This window comes from Miniopterus natalensis, chromosome 15, assembly GCF_054644295.1.
Source record: "Miniopterus natalensis isolate mMinNat1 chromosome 15, mMinNat1.hap1, whole genome shotgun sequence".
Lineage (NCBI taxonomy): Eukaryota > Metazoa > Chordata > Mammalia > Chiroptera > Miniopteridae > Miniopterus > Miniopterus natalensis.
The window spans coordinates 4615729-4639102 of record NC_142095.1 but is presented as its reverse complement, the minus strand read 5'-3'; the positions used below and the strand labels follow the sequence as shown (position 1 = coordinate 4639102).

Below are 23374 nucleotides of genomic sequence, written 5' to 3'. Positions count from 1 at the left end.
TCAGCTAGGGGTGGAGGCGTGCCTGGAGGTAGCTGGGACCCCGTGACACGCAGTCTCAAGGGTGCTGCTGAGTTTGAACTGTATTCTGTAGACAGTGGGGAGCCATCAAAGGCTCTTAGGAAAACAGCTTGGCCTGCAGTGTGAAGGCTGGAATGGAGGGGTGGGGCTGGAGGCAGGGGACTTGAACAGCAGCTGTTGGCTTCTTTTGCCACAGTCCAGGTGAGAGGTGGTTAATTGCAGGGTGGGAGCCGTAGGGGTGGGAAGGAAGAGCGGGGCCTGAGTGGTGGTAGGTGCAGGCTGCTGGTGGAACCTCCCTAGGGCCAGCTGTTTTAGCCACCACCCTGTTTTTCTCCTGCCAGGCGTGTGCCTATTAGAAGATATTCATTCTGATTCCATTAGCCAACGTGGGCTCAGCTCATCTTGCTTCCCCAATTTTGAGCATGTCTCAGTAGCTATGTGTGGTTTCTCCTGGATTCAACTGGGTTCTTTGAGACCAGACCTTCCAGAAGGCTTCTCTTCCCAGGTTCCCCTGCAGTTGGAGGTGGGGGGGCCAGGCTTGGAAATACATTGCGGGCCACATTGGGGGGGTGCCTCCTGTCCTAGCATTTTATACCTTATTCCAGGGACCTGGTAGATGAAGCAAAGGACTATCACCTCATGCCAGAGCGCCGGCCTCATCTGCCGGCTTTCCGAACTCGGCCTCGCTGCTGCACATCCATCACTGGGCTCATCTATGCCGTGGGAGGCCTCAACTCAGCAGGTATCTTGCAGCTCCCCCTTTGCAGAGCCCTGTCTTGAACTCTGTACATGAGGAAGCACTGAACAGCCTAGCCTGGCCCTCTCGCTCCTCTCCTCTCTGTCACTCTCTCTTGCCCATCTCAGTTTTATTTAATTGTTCTGGAGTTAGAGCATGTCAGGTATTAATACCATTGAATCAGAATATTGGAGCTAAAGAGCCCTTTAGAGATCCTTGGGGCCTAGCCCCTTACCTTACACATGGGGAAATTGAGGCCCAAAGGACTGGGACTTGGGTCCTGGCTCCTGAGCCAGCACTCTCCCTGATATCACATTGGCTAGGGGATGGGCTCAGCCCTGGACAGGATAGAGTCAGAGACCCAGTTCTCTTTCAGGCTGATCACATTTGGTCATATGGGTCCCTAGGGATACACTGCGAGAATGTCACCATAAGAAGGATGATTCTCCAATACAGTGTCTGCCACTATCAGCAATACTTATTACTCTTTATCTCTTAGCTCCTGTGGTACACAAACACTCTACAGTCTGGGTGCTATTGGCAGCTCTTGTGTCATACAGTCAAGTTTTCAGGAAAGCTCCGTGGAGCCCCCTGCCCTCCTGAGCCCAGGCACCATTGCAGGGCAGTAGAGATTCAGCAAAGAGGGCAATATGGACACTGACTCCTGGCAGTACAGTGGCACAGGAGTTGTTGTCTCCGGTGTGGAGGCCAGGCCTTATCACAGTGTCAGTCCAGATTTATGGGAGGTGGGGAGTTGGTGGGCAGTCCTGGCAGTTTTGTTTTTGATTGAAGGTTAATCAGAGCTGGGTACTAGTCTATGATGTCTAAGTCCTTAACTAGTAACCTGTAGTGTGGCAGTTGCTAAGTGCCCCCAAGCAGAATAAAACGAAGGGGAAGTCTTTTATTTGATCCTCACAAAAACCTGATGAAAAGGTAGGGTTGGAATGACCATTCCTTGTTACTGAGCACTTAGTGTTCTAGAACCATGCTAGGTGGTTTACATATTGTATCACCGATCCTCACGACAACTCGCCGTAGAGATTATCTTCATTTTACCTGTGAGAGCAAAGGATGGAGACACAAAGCAACTTGCCCAGGGTCAAGGGCTAGCAAGTGAAAGTGGGCATTGGAGCCCACACCCTTCCCTTGGGCATGCCTCCTGCATTGAGGAAAGAGTGTATCCACCTGCCTTCATCTTTGGCTTTTAGCAGGTGGAGTACCTCATTGCAACTTAAATTTCCCTCTCTAGAAAGTAAATGCCTCCCATCTGATTCTGATTTTCCTTCAAGAATTAGGTTTGAGATCATCAAGCCTGAAATTTCTTAGTGGGCCCTTCTGGCTTGAGAAATCCTGCAGGAAGAGCTGATAGAATCAAGTGAAACACTCCATATAATCACTACCCAACAGCTGTGATCTAAACGAGTGGTCTCATTTGTTTAAATTTGAGTAGCAAATTTTTATGCAGGTGATTCCCTGAATGTGGTGGAAGTGTTCGACCCCATCGCCAATCACTGGGAGAAGTGCCATCCCATGACGACAGCCCGCAGCCGCGTTGGTGTGGCTGTAGTGAACGGGCTTCTCTATGCCATCGGGGGATACGACGGCCAGCTGCGGCTGAGCACTGTGGAGGTCTATAACCCAGAGACAGACACATGGACCCGAGTGGGGAGCATGAACAGCAAGAGAAGGTATTCTGGAAGCCATTTGTGCAGTCCGATCGTACACACTATGCATCTGGAGAGCGCCATGCTAGACAAGCAGGGGTACATAGTGAAATAAAGCACGAGTTCTGGCCTGGGAATTTCCTGCAGTCAGGCCAGCCACTGCCAGTTCCTCCAGATGGAAGCAAGCCCCCATCTGCTTAAAGTAAAATACTGCCTGGTCCTTCGAGGAACTCAGGGAGATGAGTCATGGACACATGGAAGTTGTATTGTTATTTAAGTGCCAGATAAGGCCTGAAAATGTGTATTATGGAAGATTCAATGAGGGAGAGAAGCTAGACTGGACCATCTGGAAGATTTTGGGGAAGAGGTGTTATTAAAGCTAAAATTCGAAGGATAAGGAGTGATAAGAGGAAAACCAAGATGTTTTCCTTTATACTTTCTTTCCTCCAGGATCCCTGCTAGGCATGTGCTTTCACTGCCCGGGGAGCATATGAACCATAGCAGTGTTCTTTACTTCAGGACCATGCCCCCAGGCATGAGCACACAGGTGTTGGTGAGGTGCACCAAGTTTACATGTCTTTTAACACACCCCTCCATCACTGCTTGCTTGCTCACATCTCCTGATAAGAAGTAGGATTACAGGACAGCCAAATAGTGCCCCGTTTAGCCTTTTTAGTGCCTAAGTGACAGGTGGCATCTTTTCTTGCATCAGATGTGTGTGGAGTATCTATGTGCTTGGGCAGTAGGAGCATTAGAGTGGGAGAGTAGAACTGGACAGGTTCTTCACTCTGCCCTTGGTAAGGCCACACCGGCTCAGTGGTTTCAAATGGACCCCGATGTTTCTCTTCTTGGACTGCAGGAGAGGAAAGCAGGCCAGGGCCCCTCCCCATTTCACCAGAACGGCTCTTAGTTTATTGCTTTCACATGCTGCGCCCTGTGACCTGTGCCCAACCTTAGGGGAGAAAAGTTGGATGAATTTTTCTCAAAAGGGGCAGTTTGAAAATCCTGGACCAGTTGCTCTTTAAGGGCCTAAGTATTTCCCTCAGTCTGCTCTCTCTGGCCATGTTTTGGGTTCTCTACTTGTGAGATCATGTGACCACACAAAGGTCAAGTGACTGCATGTGTGTTGAAGAACAAGAGTCAGTGTGGAAGTCCTTTGCCACGTGAAAGTATCACAGCCGTGACACACATTCCATCTTTGTCGGTGTTCATGTTTGTATGTGGCCTTGAGCCAGAGGGATCTGCCTTTGTACCAATAAGACCAGATTCACAAAGGGTCACGGCAGGTTTGTTTGGAAGGAAAAAATATGTATGTAAGATCTGCTCCTCCCGAGGCGGTGAGCTAAGCGAATGCTCTCATGGTTCTTTCCCCCATCTCCACCTCGAGCCTTCCCCTCTGCACAGCTTGGATACTTTGCAGCTTTTTGTGGCCTCGAATGACTCATTGCTCCATATCCCAGCCATGGCTGCCGTTTTTGCTTTGACTGCAGTCATTTCTTCCTTGTTTGTCTGCTCTGGGCTACTTCCTGGCTTTAATGTCACTGGGTTTAGAGAGTTGTCTGGGAGGAAAGTCCTCTGGGTGTTCCTTTCCCTTGCTGTGGTTAATGCCCTGTTATTAGTAGCGTGGGTCCAGCTCCATTTCATCCCCTTTAAATTACAGGCTGCCTCTCTCTGAAATCAATAAAAACATATTTTTTTAAAAAATTACAGGCTACCTTAAAATGTTCTTGGTCGCTTCCCTCCTGACATCTCACACAGCTTTGTCCTGCCAACTGGTGACAAGCTCCTTTCTGCCGTCATTCCTTTCCCCTCCTCCAGTGGTCCAGGCTGCTTCCAGGGAGCTTCCTCTCATGGATGAGTCCCTGCCACACCGATCAGCATTTCCCCTCCTCTCCATACTCGTCCTGACCACTTGTCTAATAGCTAACCTCACATAGTTGTCTGGCACCTCTTACTCTTTCCCATATTTTTGTTGAACTTCCATGTTGTTACCCATGTCTGTTCTAAAAGCAGAGTGACAGGTCTAGTGAATTTGTGGTCGTCCCACAGTCCTTGCCTAAGGCAAGTCCTTTTCCTTTTTCAGGCTGTTCAGGGGGTCTGTTACCATGCCCCCAGAGGGACATATGTGGATAAGTGTGATTTGCTATGTACATTTGAAAGGGGGTTATAAGCCTGGTATATTTAATTTTCCATTTGTTAGACTCGCAGATTTATTTACAGTCTTTTCCAGCCTCAGGTTTGAAAACTGAATTGGGCAGCTTGGCATTCATGTTTCATTTCTCCTGAGGCTTTGTGTGGAGCAGATGATTACATGGTTATGCCAGACCCCCGGGGTCTTTAGTGTTAGGAGAGCCTGGCAGGGTGACCAGCATGGGAGTGGGGCCTGTCTCATTTAAGTCTGAGCTTGCCTTTCTTGGGACAGCTAGGAAGAGGAGCCCAGCCCGTTGGTACAGTGATGATGGTGCTGCCTCCTAGTAGGGTGTGGTGAGGGTGGAAAGTAGTAAGCGTAGAGCACCTGACATGTGTAGTAAGTGTGCAACTAGAGGAGCTGTTACATCACCCACTGCGACAACTTAGGGCCATGCAGGGCTGTGTATGTAATAAAAAGATAGTTGTTGAGCTTCCTAGTGAATTGAGTGGGAGAATCACAGTAACATACCAAACATATGTTGAGGGCCTGTGTTTACAAGGCACCACATGGAACAGTCAGGCTCATGCCAATGAAGGGTGGGCTAGGAGAGTAATTTGCTGAGGGATCAAGGTGGCTTTTTGCGGAGGAGAGCAAAGAATTTGATCAGGGCCTTAAAGGTAAATTAGACCATGAGCACAGCAAGGTGGAGAATAAGCGTATGAAACAAATCAAGGACTGAGAAGAGTGGGGAGGGGAGGAAAACCAGTTGGGATGAGAGACAAGAGGAACCGTAGACAGCTTCCTTCCCCTCGATTTTACACCTTTACTTAACCACATACTGGGATTTAGGTCTGTCCTAGGAAGAGGCAGTTGGTGGTTGTTTATTTCTCAGTGAACATGAAGGTTGCCCAGGAGCCTGAGGCCCAACTGGGATGACAGCTCTGTCTATTTCAGTGCCATGGGGACGGTCGTGCTGGACGGGCAGATCTACGTCTGCGGGGGCTATGATGGCAACTCTTCTCTCAACTCCGTGGAGACCTACTCACCTGAGACAGACAAGTAAGGACTCCGTCTCCCCGGCGCACCTGGGGCTTGCTAAACAGAGGGTAAAAAGTTAAAACTGCAGTTTTTAAATCAGGCGTCTTGAGGATGGAGCACATCTTACCTTTTTAGCCCCTGTAGTACCTTGCATATTCTAGGCATTTAATAACCTTTGGTTAAATGAATGAGTGATTAAATTTTAAAAATAAGTAGTCAGCGTAGACACTGGAAACAGCTCCATCAGCCCGCTGCAATGGAACGCAGGGGAAAGGATAGGAATGGATGAACTGCACTTTCTGAAGCGGGTAAGCTATGATTTGGGGAAATAAAGTTAAGTGGTCAGATGAGTTGGAAACATTGATGTCTGTACCACCAGAGTCCTTATCTTTCCATAATGCAACATTAACATTTTAAAGACTGAATCCACAGCTTATATAACCTCATCTTATATAACACCTAGCCCATCTTATGGAATTATTTTGTGGAACACTCTTTGGAAAATAAGGTTAGCCCAAATTTCTCATTTTAGTATTTTAATTTTCTCATGTTATGTAACCAAATATTAGCACATTAGTAGAATGGATTCATCAGAGTGCTTCTAAGCCAATATTCCATTCATTTAGCCAATTTATTATGTATCAGGCAGCAAGTAGGGTGTCTAAGATTGTTAAGTAGCACCCAGTCTATTGGGCCACCTGCACATTACAGTTGTCCTTCCCTGGGGACCTGTGTCTGGCGCTCTTCTGCATAGCATGGGAAATGCCTTCATCTTCCCCACGGTTGGGGAGAGGCAGGATTAGACCCATGATGGATAGTGGGTGATGCTCATTTAGGCAGCAAGAAGAGAGTCTGGAAATAAGACAATGTCCTGTGTGCTTGGGGAACAGATGTAGCTGGTGTGTGGCAGGGCATGAAGTTGGCGAGTAGACCAGGATCAAATGGTAGAGAACCACATTAGGGAACTTGAACTCTGTCTTAGGGGAATCAGTGAGGATCCACTGGAGGGGTGTGCTGCTCAGGGTCCAAATGGGAATGGTTTGAACACCAGGCCACCTGTAAGGGGGCTGTTTCAGTGGTTCAGGTGAGAGGCCAGAGCCAGGGGATGGGACAAGCAATGACTAGTAGGCAAACCAGCGGGGAATTGGCAACCACAAGAATGTTGAGGATGAGGGAAAAGAGGCCATAAAAATGCCAAGTTTACAAGTATGGCAACTAGGTAGCTGGTGGTCCCTTTAACAAGATGGGGGAGGGCCAGATCTGTAAGAGGCCTTGTAGAAGAGCAGCTGTGGGTCTGAAGCTGAGGGAGAGGCTGCAGCTAGAGAAAGCTGCCCGCAGGTGGTGGGAGGTGATTGAGGTAGGGAGATGGCGCAGGGCGAGGGGGAGCACAGCATAGTGCTCCCAAACCTTTATAAGCTGCCTTGGGAGGACAAGGACACCGGATCTCATGGTTCCCCTTCTCCTTTGGCTCTTTCCTGAAGGTGGACAGTGGTGACCCCGATGAGCTCAAATCGCAGTGCCGCTGGGGTCACAGTCTTTGAGGGCAGGATATATGTGTCTGGCGGCCACGACGGTCTGCAGATCTTCAACAGTGTGAGTCTGGGCTGCTCCTGGGCTAAGGGAACTTTTTTCTTTGAGAGCTACTCAAAAAGGCAATTCTCTGGAAAAAACTTTAGCCTTCCCGTTGCTGGGTAAGGCATCAAACCTAATGAGGTTTTGGGCCATTGACCGCGAGCTCTGAAATTCTTGTGAGCATGGAAGCCGGTGTGCATTAGGGAGGCAGAGTGTAGCCACCCTGCCCCAGCCCGTTTAGTTCTGCATCTAATGCTGCATGAGACCTGGTGCGAGTTCTGCCCAAAGTAAGGCCAATTATAGAGTGTGACTGCAGAGAGCTGTATTCTTCTGCATAGTTGGTTTGAAATAAAACCTCATCAGCCCTTTACTGGAGGTTGGGTCCCTAGAGTCTATCAGTGCTGTGGTGGCACACACCCTGGACCCATTTCAGGGGACCTGCCCTCATCTGGCCGTCAGTACACAGCAGAGCAGCCTTGGGCAAGCCCTTCCTTTGGTTCCTTAAATTCAAGCTGAAGGGGTGAGACTAGACTCTTTCACCTGTCCCTGTAAACCCAAGAGCAGGTGTGCCACTGAGGGAACAGCTTCAGAGCCAGAGCACATGCGGGCAGAGCTCTCCATCCCTGGGCTGCCCACTGGCATCTGACACCCTGACCCTGTGGGCCATTGTGCCCGCGTGGCCACCCATGGACAGAGCCTTGGCTCTGACTCCCGTGCCTGTGCCTCTTTCCCTCCTGAAGGTGGAGCACTACAATCACCACACGGCCACCTGGCACCCAGCCGCTGGCATGCTCAACAAGCGCTGCCGGCACGGAGCTGCCTCTCTGGGCAGCAAGATGTTTGTCTGCGGGGGCTATGACGGCTCTGGCTTCCTCAGCATCGCCGAGATGTACAGCTCTGTAGCAGACCAGTGGTGCCTGATCGTCCCCATGCACACACGCCGGAGTCGCGTCTCCCTGGTGGCCAGCTGTGGGCGCCTCTATGCTGTGGGGGGCTATGATGGACAGTCGAACCTCAGCTCAGTGGAGATGTACGACCCAGAGACGGACTGTTGGACTTTTATGGCCCCCATGGCGTGTCATGAGGGAGGGGTCGGTGTGGGCTGCATTCCTCTCCTCACCATCTAAGGCAGAGGATGGGATGTGGTGGGGTAGGGATCAGGTACAAACACAGGCACTTCCTTCCGGGGACAGTCCCTCTTGGGAGAGGTGGTGGACCAGAAGACAGGGTGAAATGTGAGCTCGCCAGAGGTACAGTTTTTCCAGGTGCTCAAGTTCTCCCTCACTGTGCTGCTCTTGTGACCGTCAGGTCTAGGTCATCTAGATGCACAGCATGGGACAGAAGCCCCTCTAGGTCCCGCAGCTGGTGACACGTGACTGCTTTGTTGGTCCACACATACACAGGCTCCATCGAAGCCCAGCTCCCACCTGCCACAGCTCTGGGCTGCCCTGGCAGATGGCCTTCCATCTGACACTCCTCGCCTGCCGTTTTCCAGCCATGTAGTGGCCAGTCTGTGATGGGGCAGCTGCAGTGGCCAACCCTGTTGGAAATGAGTGTGGCTGGGAGAGGATGACACGCTCCAAGTGTTCTGACTGCCTGCGATGATGCGGCCCCAGCAAGGTGCTTGGTTGCACACAAGCTCCTCCTTCCATCCGAGGGCACAGAGGTGTTGGTCCTCATTGCTGGATAAGCAGGGAGAACAGAATTTTGCTATGTCTGATTTTGGGATTTCAGTGCGGTCTTTTACATCTTGTTCAGGAGAAACAGAAGAAAAAAAGATACTTGAAAGAAACTGAGGGAATTTAAAGAAACACTTGAAAGAAACTGGAAATAAATACTTTTTTAAGTAAACAATTTTTGCAAGAAGAAAACACTTGTAAAAAAAGATACTAAAGAGAAATAATGTGTTTAAAGAGAAAACCACCCAACATGTAAAGGGCGGTGACCGCGCCCACATTCGGATCCTAGGGTCCTGAGGCCTCGCGTAGCACTTGGGGTTCCCTCTGAACCCTAGCATGTCTGGAATCAGCGCACTCCACTGGTCCTGTAGCAAGGTGCTCATTGGGTTTGTCTTCACACCCATCATCAGAGGACTTTTTTAATCATAGGCTTAGTGAGTCGGCTGAATTACTGACGCTCTTCTAGGTGGGAGCTCCCAGCTGGTCGCTGGAGGCTCCAGGTACCCCTGTGGTTACCTCCCACTGCCACCATGGCTCCCATTCTGACCCCCCACCCCTATGTCCCTTCCTTTCTTATTCTACCAGCAGGAAACAGTAGATCTGGCCGTACTCTCGCCCATTTATCATTCTTAGATACCTGTGCTCATTGTGATGCTCTTGGGGCTGGCTTGGTCCCTTGTCTATCCTGCCAGTCCAATGTCCTCCATCCACTCGCCAGTTCCAGGGGCCTGGACTCCCTCCAGCCCTTGGCAGGCTGATCAGCAAGGTGGGCCTTCACATTCAAGCAAAGCTGGCTTTATGGTATAAAGAGCTAATGGCTGAAGGAATCTCCTGCTGCTGCAAAGAACAGATTTTATATTTCTTCCTCTGATCTTAGCAAATGACCTCTTGCAGACACTCCATGCTCCTTCATTCTCCTCCCTGGATGGGACCTTCACATAGCACAGCAGGATCCGAACAGGAGGACACCTGTGCTACCAGTGCACTGGTCAGTGGGGCTGTCCTTCAACTGCTGCTGCCAAAATCTGGTGTTCGACAGTGCTTCCAGGAAGACTGACGGGACAGTTATTTTAATGCAAGACTGGGTCTTAGGGTCTGCGTCTCCACCTGGGTGGTCTCCTGTCTGTTGCTGCCTCTGGTGGCCTGGAAGCCTGTTCAGAAAGGCACAGTGTGGAGCTTGAGACGTCTTCCTCCCTAGGACCATGAGGTTTACCAGGGTGTGCAATCGCCATGTACCCAGAGGGAAGTACCTTTGTTACCTGCCACTTAGGCGCTGGGCCTCTGTTCCAAGCACTTGAAAATGATGTTTTTTTAAATGACTCAGCAGTCTGATGGAGTTTAGCCTGAGCTTATGGAGGAGCTCTGACATTCCTCACTCCCTCGGTTTGCCTACAGAGGCCGACTTGGAGGAGGCTGGGTCTGTACTTCCTGGTAGAGGAGTGTATCAGTGCTCATCTTATTTTATTAAGACACTTTCTGTGAATCTGAAACAGCACTGCCGATCCTGGATTGGGAAGGTGTTAAGGAGCAGTAAGTGGGCTAGAGAGAGGTCCTCGCCAGGTCCTCAGGATGCTGGCCCAGATTCTGCCATTGGGGATGGTAGGTCGTTTCCTGTGATCTGCTGCTCTGGTCATGGCCTTCCCAAGTCCACTCTCGCCTCCTGGTGTGAAAGTTACACTGCTGCACCTGAGAGCATTTCCAAGTAAGGAACCCAGTGCCTGGATCTGGGTTCTGAGCACAAGTGCATAAACACCAACGGTTTACCCTCAGTCAGTCCCTCGGGCTGGTGGTGAATGTTTGCAAATAGCTGGTCTGGCCCCTTGGTGTTGGCGCCTTTCCAATAGCACTGTGAAAAGAAGAGACATCAGTCACCCAAGGATATTGTGAAAGGGTTTGACAAGGAGGTAGGACAGGTACTATGCTCAGTGGGCCCTGGGGTCTAACCCAGCTCTGAGCAGAGGACTGTGACCTTCTCTGTCTTTGGGCATTTCCCCTTAAACAACACGTGGGTTTTATCTGAGATCAAAGCCAAGATGGGAGCTAAAGACCAGCCTTTTGACTTGGCCACAAAGATGTGAGTAGGTAGAAATTCTGCGCCTCCCTACCCCCCCCAATTTATTTCCCAGAAAAATCTTATTTCCTTTTATTTATAGAACGCATGTCTTTTGTGTTAAAAAACCAAAGAGAAATAAAGAGTACACTTCTAATAATCTCCTTGCCCTTTCCTGATTTATTTTTAAAATACATATTAGAAGTAAATCATATTTTTATAATAGTTCAGTGAACAAAGTAAAAATATGCCTGTGAAAATAAGGAAAAAGCCAGATATAGCAAACATAGTCTTTGGAGAGAGACATGTGTATTTTATAAGAATGGGTTCTGGTGAAAATATGGAAAAGACTTCAATAGCATATTGCATATTTGCTCCTGTCCAGACCACTTGGCTTTCCCCTTTTCTCACTCACTGCCATCAAACTCTGGCGTCCCCCAGTGGAATGTGACTGCCTGGAACCAAAACCTCTGGCTTCTTTTTTACACTCTAGGCCAGAGGTGCTTAACTTTGGTGCATATAAGTCACTGGAAAATTCTTTTATTTATTTTTATTGAATTTATTGGGGTGACTTTGGTTAATAAAGTTGGATGGGTTTCTGGGGTACAATTCCATGGTTCATCATCTGCACATTGTATTGTGTTCACCACCCCGAGTCAAGTCTCCTTCCATCACCATTTATCTCCCCTTTGCCCTCTCCTACTTCACTGGAAAATACTTAAACCACAGATTCACATGCAGATCCCTCCCCAGAGACTGATTCCCTAGGGCTGGTGGGGGCAAATTTCCACGTGAGAACTAGACTCCTGCTTCATTTTCACTTCTCCAAGTACAGCCACATTCCAGATCTGCCTTCCTGAAGTTACACTTTGGTTGCTGAGTTGCGGGTATTAAGAAAGTCTTCATTCATACTTTCCCAAAAGTCAGCTTATGGTCAGGTTCCTCCATTGGGTGATGATTATACTCTGATGGCAACTTTATGTGTTCAGTTTTTGGAAGGGTATGCCAGTCTCACATACACCCACCAGCACGTGTTTCACACATAAACACTCTGTGTGTGGATTCTCACCTGTTCGTGTCAGGAGTCCCCACAGAGTAGGGAGCGTGGCTCACGTTGGCATAAACAAACGGCATCAGAAGGGCCGAGTAACAGACCTGGTTCAACTAACTGGTAGTAAGTATGTCAAGAACTGAGATCAAGATCTCCACAGTCACAGTCAAGTTGGCCTGAGGGGAGCAGTGTCTTCGACCTTAGAAGTAGCTGATCGTCCAGCCTCCGCGCCCAGCGTGTGGAGGTCCGGTGCCCAGTACGGTGATGACCTTGGGCAGCGAGGAAAGGAGAAGCAGCCACGTATAGACTATAAAAACAGGCATCTTTGGGCTCTGTGTCATGGGAGAAAGACCAAATGCCTACAAAGTACCAGCAGCCCTCCATGTAACCTGCACCCCTTGCTAAAACCGAGGAGCCCATGGGTGAAGGGTGGGCTGCTGAGCCTCGCTGCGCGCGCCTGCTGGCCTGCATTCCCTTTTTTGTTGTTCTTTGGACTCCTCCCCTCACACTAGCAGCAGAGCCCACTCCTCTTTACCCCAAAGGTGTTTTTACTGCTGCTGACAATAATAGTACACAACGAAAAAATGATAAGGGAATTGTACGGCTCTCATAGACATTTTCCTGGACTTAACTGCTCCCAATTTCATCTCATGAGAGGTGTTTTTCTCTTTAACGGAGTTCAGTTCCCTATGTATCTTTCCTAGGTTTACACGTCAACATAAAAACCCAGGCTCCACAGCATGGTATCAAGGCCACTGTGACCTGGCCTTTCTTCCCACTCAGCCTCCCTGAAACAGCCCTTCAGAGTGTCAGTTTAGGTGTCACCCCTGCAGGACAGCATCTCCGGCGGGCCTGGTGCCCTCCTCTGCACTCGTCCCTATCTCACCGGAGCAGTGGCCTGTTTGCTCATCCTATGCAGTAGATGGTGAGCTCTTATTTACAGTTTTCTTGGTGTTCTCCGCAGGAATAAACTCATGAACTTTCAGAAGTACATTCTCCTATGTGCCACCCACCTTCTACAAATAAGGTCAGTTCTTTTAATTCCCTACAGCGTTTAACAGTGGAGCAAAATAAGCAATCTAAGGCTGACTCAAGGAGCGAGACATCTGAATCAAGTTTTAAAATATATAGAGAGAACCCGGCTGGTGTTGCTCAGTGGTTGAGCATCAACCTAGGATCCAGGAAATCGAGGTTCAATTCCCGGTCAGGGCACATGCCGGGCTGTGGGCTTGATCCCCAGTCGGGGGTGTGCAGGAGGCAGCTGATCAATGACTCATCACTGATGTTTCTCTCTCTCCCTCCTTCTCCCTTCCTCTCTCTGAAATCAATAAAGACATATTAAAAATAATAATAAAATAAATATATATGTACATTGCCCAGAAACTTTGACTAATGAATATTCTTACAGGTTTTTCATTTCTTATCATTTGTATGATTAAAGAGCCTGTTCTATTCAAATCTGCATGGCAAATAAAACGGAAAGCTAAATACAATATGTATACTTTCCTGGCCTAAGAGAAAACATTAATACAGGTATATTAATACACAATGAATGTGCCATGATGTAAAGTCAACAAAATCCTGATTTCCTATATGTTACAGGTGATGCAACATAATGATTCTTATTTAATTAAAAAGTGCTTGATTTTTTTTACATACAGAAAAGTATACAAATGGTAAGAATTACACTGGATGAATTACCACGAAGGGAACATATCAATCATGTATCTGCCACCCAGACTGAAATGTTCCCAGCTTTCCAGAGCACCCCCTCTCCCATTTTCTGCCTCCTACTGATCAGTGCCACCTCCCCCCTCCTTAGAAGTAACTACTACCCTTTGAGTACAACAGATTATTTTGCCAATTTGCACTTTGTGTACAATTTACTATACATTGTAGCTCCTTCTGTGACTTCTGCTCAGCCTTGTGAGATTCACCCACATTGTGGGTAGCAGTATGTTCATTGGTGGGCTGTGCAGTGTCCATTGTGTTACTATAGACTATCCTTGCTACTGATGATAGTCATTTAGAGTTTTTCCAGTCTTTGACTATTATGAATAAAGCTGCAATGAACATTCTATTATGTATCTTTTGGTGCTATACATTTTCGGTAAGAGAGAAATTGCTGGGTCATAAGTGTTTATTTAGCTTTAAAAGATAATGCCAAACTGTTTTTACAAAACTACTGTACCACATTCTGTTCTTCTGAGCAATATGTGGAAGTTCGTGTGCTACATATCCTCACCAACAGTTGGTATAATCATTTTAATTTTAGCCACTGTGATGTATGTATCATGGTATCTTCTTGTTTTTTTCTGGTGTCTTTTCTCTTCTTTTAAATGTTAGTTTGTATTAGTTTCATGTGTATAGCATAGTGGTTAGGCAGTCAATTTTCACTCCTTAGTTTGTTGAGTTTTTGTCTTGAATGGGTGGGTGGTAGATATTGTCAAATACTTTTACTGCATCTATTGACATGATCACGTGGTTTTTGCCCGTTAGCCTGTCAGTATGATATGTAACGTTAATTGATGTTCAAGATGTTGGTCTAACACTGCATTCCTGGGGCGCATCCCACTCGGGCGTGGTGTATACTCCTTTTATGTTGCTGGATGTGGTTTGCTAACATTTTGTTCAGGACTTTCGCATCCATGTTCACTGGAGATATTTTCTGTACTTTCTTTTCTTGTGATGTCTTTGGCTGGTACTGCTGGCCTCATGGAATGAGTGAAGTGTTTCTTACTACGCTCTTTCTGACTTTGTGAAGGATTGGTTTTATTTTTAAGTATCTGATAGGCTTCACCAGTGAAGCCATCTGGGCCTCTTATTGGAGGAAAGATTTTTAAATTTCTAATTCAATTTCTTCACTTGCCTGGGAGCTCCCTGAGGGCGGGCACCTGCTTCTTGGAGGGGGTTAGACTTCTGTGGTTAAGGAAATCCTTGCCCCTCCAGGGGGATTGAAACTACCAAAGTGCCTGATCTGTGTCCCGACAAGCCCCTCATTTTCCCCTCCCCTTGTCTGGGGATGCTCACCTCTTGTGTCAAAATTCATCTGTTATCCACTCTTGTACCTCCCACCTCCACCTCGAACTAACTTCCAAATATGAGAGGCCTCAGTGCCCACTCCTGAACTCTGCTTTCATTCCGTGCGCTCTCCCTACATGAGACTCCCGTTTCCATACATGAGGAGGGCATTTGGATGGAGTCTTATCTCTGGACCGGCACCGATTCACATACTCACTCATATGTCCCAGTAGGACCATGTCCAAAGTGGAACCTCAGACACGGTCACCCCTAGTTTTCCCCATTCTCACAGTGCCTCTCTTCTGCCTTCCCACTCAGGAACCCAGGACTGGAGGAAAGCAAGTTTGGAGGGAAGCTACTGAGTGTGTGACACCCTTTGGACATCCATGGGAGGGTTCCAGGAGGCAGTCTGACACATAAGTCTGGGCTCAGGGAGAGGTTTTGCCTGGAGCTCTGTGATAAAGGAGGAGCATAAAGGAACTAAAGCAGTCGGAGGCTGAGGCCGATCACTCTGCCTTCGGAACCTCCAGGGCGGCCCTCCGCCCTCATCCCATGTTTTTCTCCTTGCTCCCTGTCTTGACCTCAGGGACCATGGGTTCAGGATGCACAGTGGAATTGCCCCAGGACCTGCCTCATTTCTCTCCTCACCCCAAGTCCAGTCGGCCCAGCTCTAACACTTTATTCATTCACACGTGCACTTAATAATTTATTTCAGAAATGTTTTACTGAGCCTCTCTCCTGTGGCTCTCACCAGAGGATGGGCTGACCCCCTTAGAAATGCCTGCATAAGTGAAGGAACATTTATTGTCACAGAGACTGGGCAAGGAGCAGGGGCGCTCAGGGTCCTGCACAAAAGGAACTGCCCTCCCAGGAGCCCCTCATTGAGAAACTCGTTCCATGGCCACCTGCAGCTGGCTCTGGAGGGCACAGCTGGGAGCACATACAGCGCTGTCTGGCGGGGGGCACAGCAGGTAATGCCAGCATGGTTTGAGGATCCTGAATGCTCTGATGAGGGAAGGATACTTCTGCCTGGGGGAGATCAAGGAGGCTTCCTGGAGGAGGTGACCTTGGAGCTGTGCCTTGAAGGGTGATGAGTAGGATTTACAGGCACAGGCTGGGCAGGACTTCCAGCCAGAGGGAAGCGGGTGTGCAGAAGCCGAGGAATGTGGCTGGGCTCAGGCTATGCAGGAAAGGGGGTGCTCAGGGCAGCAGAGGGAGCGGGCGGGTGGGAAGAGGAGGCTGTGGTCAGGATACTGGGCCTCCCCTTCCTTCTCCAGCCCTAGAAATTCCTCAGGATGTTGTTGATGATGTCGTACTTGGCTTTCTCGTACATGTCCCTGGCCACGGGTGGCAGCTTGGAGATGTCAGTGTCCGAAGCGGGTGCCTCAGGGGACTCAGCCGACCGCTTCTCCCGTAAGACCTGCAGAAGTGATGCTTTAGTGACTCGCATCACGCTCACCGATTGTCACACCCCTTCTTGTCCTGCCTGTGGTCCTCTCCAGGTCAGATGAAGAGAGGAGGCCCAGACAGGACGTTAGGGATGGGGCTAGAGGTGGTCCCCATCAGGCCCTTCCCCTTGGAGCCCAGAGGGTCTGTGTGGGCCTGGACTCTGGGACTTACTCCACCCTGGCTATTCCACTCACTGGCCAGGAGGCTCCACCTCTGGTGGTAGTTTTCCCAAATGTGGGCTGGGGAGGAAGGTCAGTTTCCAAGGCATCTCAGGCCCAGAGCAGAGCCAGTGTCCTGCCTGAGAAGGCAGAGTGCCCCTCCCAGCACCCGTAGTCCTGACTACCAGTCTCCCCTCCCCTCCCCTCCTGCCAAATGACCCGCCATCCTCAAGATCCTTCCTTAACCCCAGCTGCTGTGGCTCAGCGGTTGAGCATCGACCTAGGATCCAGGAGATCGAGGTTCGATTTCTTGGTCAGGGCACATGCCCAGGTTGCAGGCTGGATTGGGGGGGGTGTGTGCAGGAGGCAGCTGGTCAATGACTGTCTCATCATTGATGTTTCTCTCCCCCTCTTCCTTCCTCTCTCTCTGAAATCAATAAAGACATTTAAAGGAAAAAAAAAAAATCTTTCCTGAGAACTTGCATGAAGGAGGGCGCCATCGGCCCCATTCTCCAGACGACAAAACTTGAGGCCCTGCACACCGAAGCCATGGCTCACCTCTTGCTGGCGCTCGGGGTCCCGGCTGCAGTCCACCGTCAGGATGCGGGTGCGCAGCAGCGTGAAGAGGGCGCCGGTGCAGTTCCGCTCCTCCTGCGGGGCGAGCAGGGGGCTGGAGGCGGGCCCCCGGGAGCACGCCTCCCCACGACCCTCCCGCATGTTCCCCAGCGCCCCAAGCTAGAACGGCAAGCTGAGGACTCCCCCAGGGCCAGGGAAAGGCCTCCCGGGAGGTGCGCAGGCGGACAGATGCGCACCCCTTGGGTAAAGGGCGCTTTCGTCAGTGGCTGATTTTTAGTTGATTTTATTTTGCTTCTCCACAATTTGTTAGTTTACTATGGTAAAATGTTATTTTTCTAATTTCATATCTTAGGTGCATTATGGTCCCGCTTTGCTCTTTTGCTATTTAGTAATTTTTAGCATGTGTTGCTTTTATAGTAAGGATTGAGAATCATCTATAGTAAGAAGCAGCAAGAGGGCCCGGCTGGCGTGGCTCAGCGGTTGAGCGTTGGCCTAGGATCCAGGAGATCACGGTTGGGCTCGGGTCAGGGCACGTGCTGGGGCTGCGGGATGGATCCCCAGCGGCGGGCGCAGGAGGCGGCGGTCAATGACTCTCATCATTGATGTTTCTCTCTCTCTCTCCCTCCCTCTCTCTGAAATCAATACAGATATTTTTAAAAGAAAAAGAAAAAAAGGAAAGAGGGAAGGGGAGGGGAAAGGAGGAGGAGAGGAAGAGAAGGCAGCTTCTACAGTGAAACCTCACGCAGCCGGGGGCGGAGGCCAACATGGCCCCCTTGGAGGAGAGCGGACCCCCTGCTCGGGCTGGGAGACTCACCCCCCCGTCCCTGAAGGCGCATTCCTGGGGCTGCCTCCGCTGTCCTGAAAGGCACACGGTCTCCTTGATCCTGAATCTGAGCAGCGTCCTGGTCCTGGTGGTGGAGTTCTACAGAAGCAAGAGAAAACTGATGAGCTCCCACTCACAGAGGGGGGAGCAAAGGCGCAGAGAGGCCACAGTTACAAGCTGCCCCGGGCTGAGCTGCGGGCTGCACTTTCCACCAAAACCAGGGGCCTCTTCAGTGGCCTCAGCAGAGATTCCAGGTGCGTGGAGCTTTTGGAAACTAGCTGAAGGATGCCGCTTCGTAGCTGTCGACCTTGAGGGGTCACTTCCCGTGTTCGCCCTCAATTCCTCTTGTGTGAAATAGGAACAGGAACACCAGCCTTGCCCTGGCTTGTGTTGCTCAGTGGTTAGAGCATTGGCCCATGCTCCAAGGGGTCTCTGGTTCAATTCCCAGTTAAGGGTACACATATCTGGGTTGTGGGTTCCCTCTGCATCCCCAGGTGGGGTGCATGCGGGAGGCAACCAATTGATATCTCTCTCTCACATTGGTGTTTTTTTCTCTCTCCCTCCCTTCCACTCTCTGAAAAATGGGAAAAAATATCTTCAGGTAAGAATTAACAACAACAACAAAATACCAAAAAAAAATAAGAATACCAGCCTTGCCTGCTCAGCTAGCTGCCAGAAGAGAGGCCATGGAGTGGGAAGGGGACACTGAGAGCCCCTGGGAAGGCTCTGGGGAGATCAGTCCCCCTCCTATCTGTCCTTTGAAACAATTCTGCATATCCCTTCAAGCCCAGGGCCTGCACAGGCTAGAGTCCCAGACTCTACAGTTATGCCTGGGTGAAGCCCAAATTTCCCAGCTAGCCAGCTGTCAGGCCAGAGATGACAATGTTTTCTTCCCTTCCAGTGGGAGCAATATCATAACAACAACTAATGGTTAACAGCTCACGTTAACCAAGCACCTTGGGCTCTCCTGCATGCCACCTTCACAGCCGTGGACACTCACCGATCTAGGCACTGGGATGGCTTCCAGCAAGCCAAAGAGGGGCTGTCCTTGTCGCCCATAGTTGAAGAACTGCAAAGCTTGGGTGACAGTCTCCTCATAGCTCCGACGGCGTTGGGCCACACAGGCCACTGCTGCCAAGCCTACCACCAGCACGAGTGCCCTCCAGGCTCCTGCCATTGTCCCTTCTCTGACCCACTGCCACTTGCTGTCCTTTTTAAGTGCTACTTGGGCTGCCTTGCCCAAGGGCTTCTGGTGACATATAGGGTTGGTGCCTTCCTGAAAGGGGCCTCTCCTTTCCTTTGCCAGACATCCACTGTTGGCCAATGTTCTGAAGCAAGTAGGTTTGAGCAACAGGTCAGGGCCTAGGAGTGAGGTGAGAATCCTGAGCTGGGGGGTAGGAGACCTGTGTAATATCGGCAAGTCCCTTCACTCTGGGCCTCAGTGTCCCTACCTATGTCACAAGGAGGCCACCTCCAGCTCTGAGAGACCAGGACTCTGTGCCATCCCTGCCTGGCTCTTCTGGTTTGATCCAGAATATGAATTCTGCATATGACAGTTCCTCAGCCAAGTGCACAAAGAGATGGTCCAATCTGAGGCTGGGCTCAGGTTGACATCACAGTGTTACATACATTTTAAAAATTGGTTGTCAACCTTTAAAAATCTGGATACTTTGAAAAAAACTCCTAAGCTCTGACAATCCATGGCTCATAGTCCCTCATGGCTGTGACAGCAGCAACTTCTCCAGGGAGAACCTCACTGCCCTTCTCCCTCTGGCTGCTCCCTGCAGACGGGGCTGGGAGGCTGTCCAGACAGGACGGGGTAAGGACTCCTAGTTTCTGGGACAGGCAGTATTTTTTTCTTGTGCTTGTTTTCCATTTGTAAATCTTTTTTTTAAAAATCCTCACACAAGCATATGTTTTTATTAATTTTTTTGAGAAACATCAATGTGAGAGAGAAAACATCGATTGGCCACCTTTGGTATGTGCCCCGACCGGAGATCGAACCCACAACCCAGGTATGTGCCCTGACCGGGAATTGAACCCGCCACCTTTTCATGTACGACGGGACAACACTCCAACCGAGCCACCCAGCCAGGGCCTTTGGAGAAATGTTTATTCAGGAGCTTTGTGTATTTTTAAGTTGGGTTTTGTTTTGTTTTTGACAGGCAGACTCTATAGAGTACAAGTTCAAAAGGTCAAGCTTTGTTATAGCTACAGAAAAATCCTTCAGTAACTTGTGCTTGGTTATTGGCCCAGAGCAGCTTCAGGGTACAACTGTGGGAGCCCTGCCCCCGCTTCAGGATCCCATAGACCTGGGTTCAAATCCCACCTCTGCCACTTCCCAGCTGGCTCTTAGTCTGTCTGGGATGAGATTCAGTGTCCTCACCTGTGAAGCAGAGATAACAACTCTCACCTTGGAACAGTGAGGGGAGGATTAGAGCTAATATGGGTGGAGCTCCTGGGCCAGCACGTGAGGCAGAGGAAGCCTCAAGTGTGCTGGCCTTCTGGGCGGTGAGGGTGAGGCTCAGGGCGCAGCTGAGGCTGTTAGCAAGCACAGAGCCCTGATCCCTCCAGGCTCTAAGCAGGGACGGTCATTAACCCGACTTTGCAGATGAAGACACTCAGGCACTAGGAGGTTAAGGACTGGGCCTAGGCACAGAGCTGGTAAGTGGAGGTGCTGGGCTACCAGCTGAGGGTAGTGGCACCCACGGTGCTGTTCTGCCCTCACTAGGGGGCTGCCGGTCTGGTCCCCGTCTGCTGGAGCTGAGCTGCAGAGGGTGAGGGCAGGGGTCCTGGAGTCCAGCAGCAGGTTTCTCCAAGACCCACCCTGCATGTGACTTGACCCTGGGGCTGGAGTTTGGGACAGAGGTGGGTGAGGCTCTGGAGGACAGCTAGAGGATGCAGGGAGCAGGAAGTGGACATGAGGTGGGGAAGAGGCCTCCAGCTGTAGGAGACAAGAACCCCCCTTCAGGTGAGGTGGGGAAGAGGCCTCCAGCTGTAGGAGACAAGAACCCCCCTTCAGGCGAGTGGTTCCACGTCGCAATGCTTTGCTCAGCCAGCGGCACCGGCAGCTGAGACATGAGCCTCCTTCTGAACGACCCCATAGCTCCCATACCTCTTTGAGAAGATGGATGAAGCAAAAAGCTTTCACAACAGCCAGAAGATTATGAAGAAAGGCGCTCGGTGGGCCCTTGGGCAAGCCTCTGCCCTTCTTGGGACTCAGCTTACCTCTTGCTCCAATGGAGTGGTCAGGAGCGGGGCAGAGGTACAGGACCCTTAGCTCTTGCCCAAGTGAGGTGGAGAAAGTGGTTGTGGCCCCAATGGTCCCATGGGGACACACACCTAATGTGCCAAAACCAGCAGCAATATGGACACAAGTTGCCCCACTACCCACAGACACCTGGTATTTGAGAAACCCACACTTGACCCCAGCCAGGACCCAGCAGGTTCGGAAACCCCCTAGTGGGGGCTACCAGTCTCCAGGCTCTCACTGCAGAGTCCAAGATGTCTTAAAATTCTGACATATTTCACTGTGCTACTACTGCTCACCGCCTGGAACTAGGCAATCCAGGAGGTTGTACTTGGCAATCATCTACCCGGAGGCCCTCCCTTTCAGCAGCCTGAACTAGGTTTGTCCTAGGCAGGGGAAGGACAAACCCTCCACTGCTTTCTCTTCATTCACAGACGCTGGTACAGGAGTGCCCCTTGCCCAAGAATTAAATCTGGTTCTGAACAACAACAAAAAACCCCCCACATAAATTTAAAATCTGTTGGACTTTGATGCAGCCAATGGCGCCCCAGGTTGTGGCCTTGGCGCCATCTGCTGGCCAAGTGATGTCAGCTGGGGAGGGCTTCTGGTTTTGCTGATGGGCCTCAGAGGTCCCTGACCTTCTTGCATTCTTGCAAACCTGTCCTGTTGGGGCCTTTTCTAGGGAGAAAGTAACTAGTGCTCGGAGGGTTCTTGGGGGGCCAGGGATGCTCTGGAGGGAGGAAGAGTGCAGCTTCTTCTTTGCTGCTCCCATGGGAGCCTCTTTCTGGGCCAAAGGAAGGAGAGCTGCTTCTCTCTCTGAAATCAATAAAAACATTAAAAAAAAAAAAAAAGTGCGAGGCCGGCATGGCTCAGCAGTTGAGCATCAGGAGATTGCAGTTTGATTCCCAGTCAAGGCACATGCCCTAGTTTTGGGCTTGCGGGGGGAGGGGGGGTGGGGGGGGGATATGGGATGCAGAAGGCAGCTGATCAATGACTCTCTTATCATGGATGTTTCTATTTCTCCCTCTCCCTCTCCCTTCCTCTCTCTGAAATCAATAAAGATATATTAAAAAATTTTTTTTAAGAAAAGCAACTTGGTGACACCTTGATCTCAGACTTTTGGCCTCTGGAATGGTGAAAAAATTAATTTCTCTGGTTTAAGCCGCTGGGTCTAGGATACTTTGTTATAGCATCCCTAGCAAATTAACACACCATGGCACTCACAGGGTGTACGTCTGTTGTTGTAGTTCAACCCCAGGAGCACCATGTGGGGCTGAGGTGGTCCCATTCTATAAAAGACCGGGAAGCTAGGAGAAGGACAGTTGCTCTAACAAGCTCAAGAGGTAGGGAACCATCCAGGCTCCTCTGAATTCTGGAGAGTGGCCAGAGCCCCCCTTTTACATCTGCAGTACCCCCACCCCACTTGGAACGCCTGCTTCTCTAGGTCCTCCCTGTCTTGCAAGCCTCAACTGGAGCTTCCTACTCCTCCACTGTCCCTTCCTTCTTGACTGTTCCAGCCCATACTGACCTGCAACTGCTTAATCCAGGCCTCTTGCTGGCCTCGTGCTTGGGGCGTGGGCTTTGGGTCCTGCGGCCAAAATGCTTCCTGTGGCTGCCTGCTTTTCTGGTCCCACGTCCCAGATCTTGCCTTTCCTTGCTCAGCGATGCTGTGCTGTAGAATCCCACCCCCGAGCCTGCCCTGGACCCAGCTGCTGTGCCTACGGCTGGCCACTGCCTCGCCCGCAGAGAACCCCAGGATGGGAGGCTTCAGGCTCCCGCACTGCATCTACTATAAATTGTTGGGGCAACTTTCACCTCTTCCTCATGGTTGGGATTTTTAAAAAATTTTAATCCTCACCGGAGGATATGTTTTTATTGCCATTCACTTGAGAAAGGGGCTCCGTGGCCTCAGTCGGGCCCAGCAGGACCCTGTGACCCAGGAGCAGGAAACCAGCTTCCGCCGCCCTTCCCAGCTAAGCGAGGAAGACTACTCCTCCCAGAAACCCTTTCGCCCGGGGCAGGACATGCGCCCTCCACTCCCTCTCCGGGGAGACTGAACTGCGCATGTGCACGCGCCGGCGGGGCGGGCAGGGCGCGGACTACATCTCCCAGAAGGCCGTGTGGGCATTTTCCACCCGCGCGTGACGAGCGCCTTCCG

General features: G+C 50.4%; 2 protein-coding genes across 3 annotated transcripts in view; one reads left to right on the top strand and one right to left on the bottom strand.

Moving 5' to 3' along the window:
• Window positions 1–10182, top strand: part of KLHL18 (kelch like family member 18) — a 39648-nt gene extending 29466 nt beyond the window's left edge. Inside the window, exons 6-10 of one of the 2 annotated variants that reach the window (XM_016202721.2) lie at window positions 624–760; window positions 2220–2442; window positions 5504–5608; window positions 7069–7180; window positions 7900–10182. In XM_016202721.2, the coding sequence (XP_016058207.2) occupies window positions 624–760; window positions 2220–2442; window positions 5504–5608; window positions 7069–7180; window positions 7900–8286 (964 nt within the window). In that variant the 3' untranslated portion in view covers window positions 8287–10182. Of the gene's footprint in view, window positions 1–623; window positions 761–2204; window positions 2443–5503; window positions 5609–7068; window positions 7181–7899 lie in introns of both variants that reach the window. The other variant, XM_087824794.1, reaches the window with a different exon arrangement.
• Window positions 10183–16169: 5987 nt separating this feature from the next.
• LOC107529385 (15 kDa protein B-like) lies at window positions 16170–19158 on the bottom strand. Its single transcript, XM_016202756.2, has 4 exons — window positions 18967–19158; window positions 17958–18065; window positions 17126–17218; window positions 16170–16380 (listed from the first exon to the last, which is right to left on the bottom strand). The coding sequence occupies exons 1-4, from the start codon at window positions 19141–19143 to the stop codon at window positions 16240–16242; spliced, it is 519 nt and encodes a 172-aa protein (XP_016058242.2). The 5' UTR covers window positions 19144–19158; the 3' UTR covers window positions 16170–16239.
• Window positions 19159–23374: the final 4216 nt, after the last annotated feature.

What these genes read in the sequence shown, in the direction of transcription:
- LOC107529385 (XM_016202756.2), bottom strand. Translation starts at nt 19,143, where the DNA reads ATGGCAGGAGCCTGGAGGGCACTCGTGCTGGTGGTAGGCTTGGCAGCA. An exon ending in GCGCCTTCAGGGACGGGGGG is followed by an intron (nt 17,219 to 17,957) that starts GTGAGTCTCCCA and finishes CTCGCCCCGCAG; the next exon opens with GAGGAGCGGAACTGCACCGG. An exon ending in ACCCCGAGCGCCAGCAAGAG is followed by an intron (nt 16,381 to 17,125) that starts GTGAGCCATGGC and finishes TCACTTCTGCAG; the next exon opens with GTCTTACGGGAGAAGCGGTC.